The 10,029-nt window shown below is 50.8% G+C and overlaps 1 protein-coding gene across 5 annotated transcripts; it reads left to right on the plus strand.

Annotated features, from left to right (window-relative positions):
- The first annotated feature begins 182 nt into the window (after positions 1-182).
- Positions 183-9,648, plus strand: sh3kbp1 (SH3-domain kinase binding protein 1). Of its 5 annotated transcripts, XM_085939666.1 has the most exons (20): positions 203-270; positions 337-416; positions 556-608; positions 2,543-2,700; positions 3,921-4,026; positions 4,169-4,275; positions 4,480-4,609; positions 4,689-4,768; positions 4,917-5,006; positions 5,817-5,889; positions 5,978-6,072; positions 6,143-6,238; positions 6,382-6,439; positions 6,533-6,604; positions 6,984-7,098; positions 7,188-7,258; positions 7,325-7,431; positions 7,703-7,822; positions 7,900-8,154; positions 8,233-9,648. In XM_085939666.1, coding segments are annotated over exons 3-20 (1,773 nt in total). In that variant the 5' UTR covers positions 203-270; positions 337-416; positions 556-607; the 3' UTR covers positions 8,272-9,648. The 5 variants fall into 5 exon arrangements, with proteins under 5 accessions (XP_085795790.1, XP_085795792.1, XP_085795791.1 ...); XM_085939664.1 differs by lacking the exon at positions 556-608 and having other exon boundaries at positions 183-270; positions 337-463; XM_085939665.1 differs by lacking the exon at positions 203-270 and having other exon boundaries at positions 284-463.
- Positions 9,649-10,029: the final 381 nt, after the last annotated feature.

Consider the following 10,029-nt stretch of genomic DNA (forward strand, 5'->3'; position numbering starts at 1 on the left):
TAAAAGTTCTAAACAAATACAAACAAATAATCAACCATTTAAATGAGAAAATCATGACAAATAGAAACTCAAAGCTTGAGAGTTGTGTAAAAAGGCTTGTTGTGACACTCATCCAGATCTAGAGGGACGCCCCAGCCAATTGCGTCAAAGCGCGCTCAATTCTCAGTTTTGGGAAGGGCGGGCGGTGATTATTTTTCCGAGGGCACGGTAAGGCACCAGAAGAGCCAGCCTGCTTCCCGTTTTGGCCACACGCTCTCTGACTTCTCTGTGGTGCGTCGGTGTCGGGGGGGGGCGGCGGAAGGAGCATGGTTTCATGTGACGCTCCTCCCGTTCTAGCGGAGCTGTGGTAGCGCGGAGGAGGAGGCTGCGTAGCTCGGCGCTCAACAAAGTCGCTCGATACATTGAACGACCGCCTGGTACGGTACCGAACCAAGCCCGAGGAGCACCGAGGAGACATAAATGGGTGAGGTGCATCATTTCTCCCCCTATATTTCCCCCACCCTCTCTTTGTATCCTCCCTCCCTCCCTCCCTCTTCTTCGCCTGCTGTCTTCTAGAATATCCCCCAGCGCATCTGGATGAACAGAAGCGGAAAGTCCAGGTCCATAAAGTGGGTGCTCCCAGACCTCATTTTCTCCGCCCGTGTGTGTGTGTTTTTGTGTGAGTGTGCGCGTGTATACATACTATCTTGTCCTCTCCCGCCATGGTTGATCGTGGATGTTTTCATGAGATGATGAGTTGCAGATGTTGACACGTTTGCATTCACTCTCTATGCGTCCGTGCGCGTGCGCGTGTGCGCGTGAACGTGCTGAATGTGACATTCCTCATTAGGCGCGTCCCCCAGGGTGCAGCGAGGGGCTGATGGCCGAATCATCCATTGCTAAACGGCCAATTATTTCATCAATAGTCTGCATGCAGACAGGCAGTAGAGACGTCAGATCTTTTCACTTTTATATTTGTCCTCCAACACGAGGGTCACTCTTCGAAACGCGTGTAAACAAACCAACCCTGCTCCGCGTCATAGGTGAACACTGAGCTGAAGATACAGAAAAGTATGTCAAGCGAAGCCCAGCTTTGTCACCATTTGGGATTTGCCAAAAGACCTATTTGCCAATTTGACAAATGGCAAAGGTGTCCTCCGAATGTCACAAATATTTTGTTTTGGAAAAACCTTTGGGGTCACCGAGAATTGGGCTAAGATGTTCCAGGGTGAAACCGATTCTCCATTCTCTCAGAGACTTTTTGTAAAGAGGACTTTTGGGCTGCAACTCAGAGAAACATGAGTCTTGGATCTCAAGACAATGTCCACAACAGACCAAAGCTGCATGAAGACGTAAGAGAGGTGACATTTCAAAGTCTCAGCAAAACAGTTTTGAAGGTGACAACCTCAGGCCGCATCTGACAGCACCCGATACGTTAGCTTAGCTCGTAGCGTACGTGAGCGGCATCGCTGCCGTCGCAACTTCAAGGCGGGCAAAGGAGACTGTGAATCGCTCCTCTTTCATCTACAAGTGACATTTGAATGGACTTTGAAGAGAGAAGCTAAAGTCCAGAAATGGAGTATTAGATTAGCTTCCTGGGCAAGCAAGAATAAATCTGAATGGCACACTGCAGCTAATTGTTGTTGGCTGTGTGGGAGCAGCCCGGAAAAAGCATTTCAAATCGTGTCGGAGCTGTCATTTCACAACGTGGCACTTGAGAAAGGAATATCTCATCTCATTTGATCCAATCCGATCTGGCCAATACAGATCGGTCTGACGATAAACTCAGACCACTCGGATATTTTCTGACTTGACGTGGGGAAATTTTGGGCAAGTCATAGCCACACTTGAAGTGGCTTTGGCGAGCCGCTTCCATACAAATGAGAGAATACGTAAATGCCGTCGCCGAGAGCTCACGTCAGCACGTGGCGTGTCCGTCAATCTCCGCATCAGCGCGAGTCCACGGCGGGGGACAGGTGCAAGTTCCCTCTCTGTTCTCCATTCTCACACTCATCAACACAGCCTTGCTTCCATCACTAGTATGAGAATTTTGCCGGGTTTTGTCTCCACCACGTCGATGCAAAAGGATTCACGTGCTCCACGTGTGTGCATCAAGCCATCAATTTGGACTGGGAAAGCCAGCGTGGATGAGTCATAGCTACTCGTTGAGATGCTTGTTTCCATGGTTACCACACCCCGTAAAACACTTTGGACAAGGATCAAGCATCGGCCTGTGCAACAAGTTGTGTGCTTCACCATCCATCCATCCATCCATCCATCCATCCATCCATCTATCTGCCCGTCTGTCCGTCTGTTCTGCATCTGAGCTAATCCCTGGCGCTAGTTAGCTTCGCAAGCAAGTTGCGACTTTCCGGTACCTTGTTGAAATCAGATTGAGCTCTAAGTCATCGTGCTACGTTACATTTGGTCCTGAATCCTTGCATCGGCGTTAAGACGAAAGCCAGATCGATCTGGAGCCTCGGGACCGGCAGAGGCCTTCGGCGACGAACAATGAAATAAAAGCCTGGGCCACTCGCTGACTCTCAGACTTTCTGCCTTGCAGTGGAGGCCGTGGCGGAGTTTGATTACGAGGCCCAGCGGGACGACGAGTTGAGCCTGAGCGTGGGCGACGTCATTGTGAACATACGACGAGACGACGGAGGATGGTGGGAGGGCGAGCTGGGGGGCCGCCGGGGCTTGTTCCCCGACAACTTTGTGCGGGTGAGTAACCGCCGAACCGAGTACTGACGTCCATTGTTGGGCTCGAGTCGTTTAAATGTAATACCTGCTTAGACGGCAAGAAAAAAAACAGGGAGCGCCTTGAATTGTGTGTGTGTGTGTGTGTGTTGGAAGGAAGTGAGCAGTGACACAATGAGCACAGATGGTTTTGCGGTCTTGTCAGGCGCAGGATTTGTGCTGAGCCACCGTCACAGCACTCATTCACTGTCGGGCTGCGGGACAATGGCCGTGTGTGTGCGAGCGAGTCGACTCAGTCATAGCATGCTGGTGTGATTGTCACAAGATTGCACTTATGGGGGCCATTGAAGCGCCGCGGCCGTGAAATGCACAGACTGACCCTTGGCTGATATGTTCCTGGCTCGCCACCAATTTTTCTTTGCCAGCTATGATTCAGACGCAAAACCTAGCAATGATTTCACGCAAACCGATTCAATCATGGATGCTCATTGCTACTTTTACCTAGTTTGGCTGAGGCCTGAAATAGAGAAGTGCAACTTCAGTGAAAAGAGTGAGTGATCCCCCCCCCCCCACCCACGCACACCACAATACACAGATGTTTCCTGTTGAGATATGCCGAATCACGTTGTCTTCCTCATTGCTCTGCCTACCCTCAAAGTGGCCGAGGTCTCTGCGTTGAATACGCACGCACAATGTGGCATTGCTGGCAAGTTCCGATGCTTAACGCATCGCCATCCGCTTGAACGGAAATCCGTCACATGTCAATCAATCATCAGAATCACCATTTGTTCAAATATGGCTAGAGCTACGACAAGCGTTGCATAGGAAGTGGCATTGCATAGTTGAATCTTGTGGCTCATTAAGATTTGCCATGCCACATGTGAGGAGAGCGTGCGTGCGTGCGTGCGTGCGTGCGTGCGTGTGTGTGTGAGTCAGTCCAACCAGGCTGTCTGCTTCACAGGCCAGGCAGGGGCTTACGAAACAGCGTCGCCACGGTTGCAGCGTTGGACATGTGACCCGTCATGTCCAACTTTCTCAGCTTGTCCCCCTTCCCTGGCTCCCTTTGCCCCCTCTTTGGTGTCCTGTCTACTTATTAATCTTGTATCCTATTTTTTCAAGGTATAACGTTACGAGCACAGCGTCTTGTTTCAGAAGAAAACGTTGGATATTTGAGATGAAAGTTGAAACAGGTCAACCAAGCAAAACATCTCTTTCTCTCTCTCTCTCTCTCTCTCTCTCTGCAGGAGATCAAGAAAGAGGCCAAGCGCGACGGCGGTCAGGTCAAAGCGGACCTGTCCAACGGCCGAGCCAGTCCCGTGTCCGAGCCCGGCGCCAGACCGGCCGAGAAAGGTAGCTAGCTTGCCTGCCCTAATATGTAGTCAGTGGGCTGTTTGTGTCGGTGTTGACTTTTTGCCATTGATGCAGAGCAGCCAAAGCAAAATGTCGCCTTGTGGATTTGCATCCTTAACTTACGTGCCAATGTCCATTGCAGCCGAGCAGATCCGCAAGAGGCGCTGCAAAGCGGCCTTCAGCTACGTGCCTCAGCACGAAGACGAGCTTGAGCTGAAAATAGGCGACATCATCGAAATCGTAGCCGAGGTAAGAGTCAAGTCGTTTTTGGGAACAAAGGGCGTCATTTGGATGCCGACCATTTACGCCGATGGCATTGACGCCTGTCCTGAAAAGGTTTAGACACAAGATGGTGGCAAAGCATTACTTTTGACTGACCAAAGCTTCTCAACTCACCTCAACTTGTGCCTCGTGGGTTTGAAGCGTCCTCTGGGTGTTTTGTGCCATGCGCAGGTGGAAGAGGGCTGGTGGGAGGGCATCCTGAATGGCAAAAGTGGCATGTTCCCTTCCAATTTCACCAAAGAGATTCTGCTGGAGGCCGACACGCCCACCTCGCAGGAGGAGACCCGCAGCGGCCACAGCAGTGAGTCTCGGCCAATCGGACAGCGGCGATGTATGAGATCCAGATCTTGATTTGTGTGTGCGTGCGTGCATGCGCGTAGGCAAGAACAGCCCGGGAAGCGAGAGCGATGGAGGGGACAGTCGATCTGAAACAGGCTTTGAGGAAATCCAGCCCAAAAAGGTCAGCAGCGTCTTAGTCGCCCTTTTTTACACTTTTTTTACAATTCAGCACTCATGGCAAAGCCCCAAAAGTGACAAAAAAAAGCTTCCAAAGTACCCATAGCTGTGTTGCCAGAGCTGAAGATGGTGCCGTTGTGTCTTCCGTGTAGGTGAGAGGCTTCGGCTTCGGAGACATCTTCAAAGACCAGCCCATCAAGCTCCGCCCTCGCTCCGTGGATCTGGATGCTGAGGGCGACAAGGTGAATGGGCGCACCAACACGAGTCCAAGTACAGCCAGCTCCGACCAGCATTTGACTAATAGGCATTTGGTTCCCTTTTGCACATTGGTGATATTTCTGAAATGTCCACAAGATGGTGCAAAAACTGTGCCATGTGCTGAATTCAGCCTTCCCACTGCAAACTGCAGCTCAACAAGGTTTTGACAGGCATACTGGATAGTTTCCATCCAACCTCGTTCTATACCACTTAGCTCCGTAAGGGGGCGCTGGTGTTGATTTGGCTTGCTTCCCATGTGTGACACATGAGGGAGGATGTTGTGCAGCCAGCCAGCCAGCCTCCCTCCCTCCCTCCCGCTGCGCATGGCTTGTTTTATGGGCTGTCGGCCGGAGGGTTGGATTCGGGAAGGGGGTTGAAGGCAGAGTGAATTTTATGCTGAGTCACCCAAAGCCACGTTAGCCCACTGCAAAACGCAACTTGTGTTTGAGAGAAGACGCTAAATGCCAGCGGTGGCCAGGCCTTGACTGGCGTGAGAAGACAACACGTACACGTGCAGCACGTTTTTATTCGCGCGATGAGATGGGAATTCCATTTATTTCTGGAACTGGGCGTGCATCATTGCACATTTAGTTTGAATCAGATCTGAGTGACTTTTTCAAGTGAGGGGAGGGGGTGGCGTGGAAGGCCGGGGCTGTGAACAGAGCAGCATGTGTACGTCGGGGACAGAAGCAGCCCTGTGAGTGTGGAAGAAGCTTCCGCAAACACGGGCTTCCACCCCGAGACAACGAACCCTTTAACACGCACGCAGCAATGGTACCGTTTGCGTCTTCCAGGTTGCTGAGTGGAAGACGGCGAGCGCAGCAGCCCCCGACAACATGAAGGGTGACCCCGACAGCAGAGGAAAAGGTCAACTTCAGCTCATTCGTTTGTCCGTCTTCTCGAAGCTCTCATTCTCACGAAGAAAGGCCGCACATCGCTTTCTTTGCGCTTCCAGGTCGAGAGCTGTGTAAAGTACTCTTTCCGTACGAAGCGCAGAACAAAGATGAGCTGACCATCAAAGAGGGCGAGATCATCACTATCATCACCAAGGTCTGTTGGAATTAATGCAGACTCTGGAGGCTTGCCTTGGACCTTACCTGGCTGGCGCGCTGCCGTGCAGGAGTGCGCCGACACAGGCTGGTGGATGGGCGAGGTGGGTGGCAGACAGGGCGTCTTTCCGGACAACTTTGTCAAGCTGCTGGAAGCCGACAAAGAGGTAAAAAGCTTCTTGAAGTCTGAAAACAAACACTTGAGAAGAATGAAAAGCATAGGCGTTGTTCTTTCTGAGCACCACTAGAGTACAACTAGGCTCTAGATCAATTGACTAGAGGGGGCTCCCAATACATTCTTTCTTTCCAGAGACCAAAGAAGCCGCCGCCTCCCGGCGCACCGTCGTCGGCCAAACACACGGCGGCAGGTAAAAAAAACTCCTCCTTCGTCCTCTTGCGGTTTACATTGTGGATACGTCAAGAGAGCGAGGGAATGACGAGCAGACATAACTGACCATTAGAGAAAAAGTCGGATGGCAAGAAGGTTCCTCCGGAGCGGCCCGAGCACCTGCCACACAGAGACCAGGATCGAGGTACCCCCGTTGTTCTCACTTGAACTGCACCTTAAAGAGTATGCAACGTCTATGCATAGCTTTTTATTGATAGCTAGCATTAATCGGAACTCTGTGTTTGGACAAGTTGGGTTGCATAGAACATCGTGTTAAAAAGAACATTTTGGGTAGAGTTAGTCTTTAATGCTGCTGTAGATATCGACTGGGACGCAATTTTCACTCTCCTTGTTTCTTGTAACATCCGTTTTACCAAAGACGCTCATCTAGAAATTCACTTCAATTCTTTCTCCTACGCTTCTACTTCAACAATTTGGCTTTGTAAAAAAAACGTAATTAGATTGCCCCAATGTGTGTGTGTTTGTGTGTGTGTGTATGTGTGTGCGCGTGCGTGTGCATGTAGGCGACGAGGTCGTCAAGCCCTCCCACCCGACTGTCCTCCCCAAGAAACTTTTCCCTCCAAAGACGTCCAATTGCCAACAATCCCCGAGGCGCCCCGAGAGACCTCCCGCTCTGGTGTCAGTACGCGCTTCCACAACATCCTGCATGCCCCTCCCACCCCGTCTCACCCTAACCTCGGTGCCGTGTGTGCGGTCTGGCTGCTCAGGTGTGAAAGTCCCAAGTCTGAGGGTGGGGCCAGGACACCTGAATCGGTTGCTGATGGGTCCCAGAACGCCGGTGAGGGTTAGCATTACTGAAGCGTACAGACAGGACAGGATGACGTCATTATATATTTGTGCTCAGACCTGGACTTGGACGCAGTGGTCCCAGCAGCGGAGAAGCTCAGTCACCCGACGGCGTCGCGGCCAAGAGTCACAGACCGCCGGCCTCGCTCGCAGATTATCACATCGGTGAGAACGTCTTCACCGATGCGGTGAACCGAGGACACTTTGATTTCAATAGTGTTTGAGTAAAGTGATTGATGAAGCACATTTGAAGGTGGTCACTTTGTGTTGAATAATCCAACCACTGAACCAGTAAAAATGGATTTGGACGTCTGTCGCCATCGACGGAGTTAGTTGTCGATGTATCACGGCGTCTTGGTTCTCATATGTGCCAAAGAGGCTTGTTCTAACACGTGCTTTAGCTTCACATTTACTGATGGACTTACCGACTTTGCAGTCCTCGCTGACCGACAGCAACGCAGACCAAATGGAACCAACACCAGCCAAGGAAGACCCAGAACCGCTCCAGTCCAGACCTGCGGAGATTTTTGCGAGGAAGGGAGCTCCCATCATTTTGGTAAGTAAGCTCTATGCCTCACATTGGGACTATAAGTGATTTGTTACTGAAAAACTGAAAACGAATCACGAGATCAGGCGCTCGAGAGTAAACCTCAGCCGGCCGCCAAATCGTCCTCGTCTTTGAGCCCATCCGCCGGCCCCGGCCGTCATCCGGCCTCACCGTCGTCCGCCGGCGCCAGCCCCTCTCCCGAGCTGCGGCTAGAGGAGCTGAGGAGGCAGCTGCGAGAGCTGCGCAGCTCTGTGGAGCTGCTCAAGAGTCAGCACAGGCAGGAGATGAAGCAGCTGGCCGGCACGCTGGATGAGGAGAAGAAGATTCGTCTGGGTTTACAGGTGAGATGAGCGCTTAGCACCCGGGGACTTTCAACACCACCGACGGTGGAATCCAACCTCGTTCAAATCCTGTGACAGATGGAAGTGGAGCACATCAAGAAGATCCTGTCCAAATGAGCCCGTGCCAAACCTACATTTGTGCCAAATGATTGTGACCATCGCCATCGGCAACGAACGTGGTGGACTTATAAACAATGTGACCCCGCCTCCCCCACCCAACAAGCACCCCACCATGATGTCGCCGCCTTACCATGTGTTTACTTCTGTTGATTTTCTAAGCAGCCTTTCTCTCTCTCTCTCTCTCTCCGCTGTCTACTCTCCTGGCTCCTGCCAGGCTCGCCGGTACAGGCGGGTGACTGCCGTGTTGTCGTGGCAACGCATCGTCCGCGGCGCTCGCATGAAATAGGTGGCGAAGGCGCATGGCAACCCCCGCAGGCCGGTCGGTTATGGCCCGCCCGCCGCCGCGACGTGACCTCCCGCTGCGTGTACATGTTTGCGTGAACATCTGTGTGAGACAATTTTTACATTTGAGCTCCAATGTGTCCTATTGCCTATTATATGAGAGCGCTGAGATATTTTGTAAACCATTTTGGTTCATTTAGAAATCTACAATATCCTCAACTTTTTGTGACTGGTCTATTCTTCTCACCAATCTACCTGGTGCAAAATTGGACCGAGCATTTCGAGATATTTTTCAGAGCGCTGTGTGTGCAGCGCTGTGCAATGACCGGTTGGTTAGCAGGGATGTGGACTGAAAATTCAGTCGCCAATTTTTAGGACTTGCTTGGCAAACACCTGCACTCCACTCTATTAGTCTACAAGTCTAGCCCCAGTCTGTCGTTGACCGGGTGGTTGGTTAGCTTATCACTAACGACACAAAGCACACCGTACATTCATCACTTTCAAAGCGTTGATCATTGAAATGGGGCGCCCCCTGCAGGCACAACAATGACAGGACAAGACATCTTGAAGGTTGAGCTTAACCTTTGACACAAATGAGTTTAGCTTGATATGAAAATGGCCTCCCGATGAGCGCGTTAATGCATGAGCACATCTGTGTCTATGGTCACGATATTGTCTAGTTTGCCTTGGTACAACATCAAAATAATGTTGATTTGAAAATATTGTGCACTTTCTTGATCTCACCAGAGATGTAGGTCGCCTCAAGTTGGCACCGGTGTTTCGTTTGCCAGCAGTAGTCATGTTAGCCATAGGGTTGAGGAAATGTAGGCTAGCTGTGAAGGTGCGAGTGTGCGCGTGTGGGCTAACATGCACGGCCGATGAATTCCTCCTCCTCGTACGACATTGGTGCACAGAATCTATGGCAACACATCACTGTGGCCTTCCTCTTCCACTCTCCTTTTGATCTTTAGTCTTTGTCACTCAAACTACAAGAAAACAAAAACAACCGTGGCTGCAAATTGTTTTCTTGACTTGCTCTTCTCTTTCTCATATATATATATATATATATACACTTTTGTATTTCCGTGGAATAAAAAAGCAACTATATAGTGTATGTGTTTCATTTTTTATTTCAAGGGTAAATAACGACTTTAAATGATGTCACAGAAATGTCAGTAATATGGGGGTGGATCCAAACTCGAGTAGCACTACGGACAAACACCAATAACGGGACGATATCGCAATCTGCAGGAGTTCCGTAGAAAAAGGCTTTTTGAAGCTATTTGAAACAGCGTACTCCATACGTCAGGAACATCATTGAGGATGACCTTTTACACAGGCGCGGCGGGGAGAACATGCAAACGCCACACCGGGACGGACGGACGGAGGGAGGTGGAATCAAACCTGCGCCCTCTGAACTGTGCTTACCAGTGCCCCACTGTGCTGCCTACATTTATTATGTTAATCCATCCA

Source organism: Syngnathus leptorhynchus, chromosome 19 (genome assembly GCF_054491065.1).
Source record: "Syngnathus leptorhynchus isolate UIUO chromosome 19, UIUO_Slep, whole genome shotgun sequence".
Lineage (NCBI taxonomy): Eukaryota > Metazoa > Chordata > Actinopteri > Syngnathiformes > Syngnathidae > Syngnathus > Syngnathus leptorhynchus.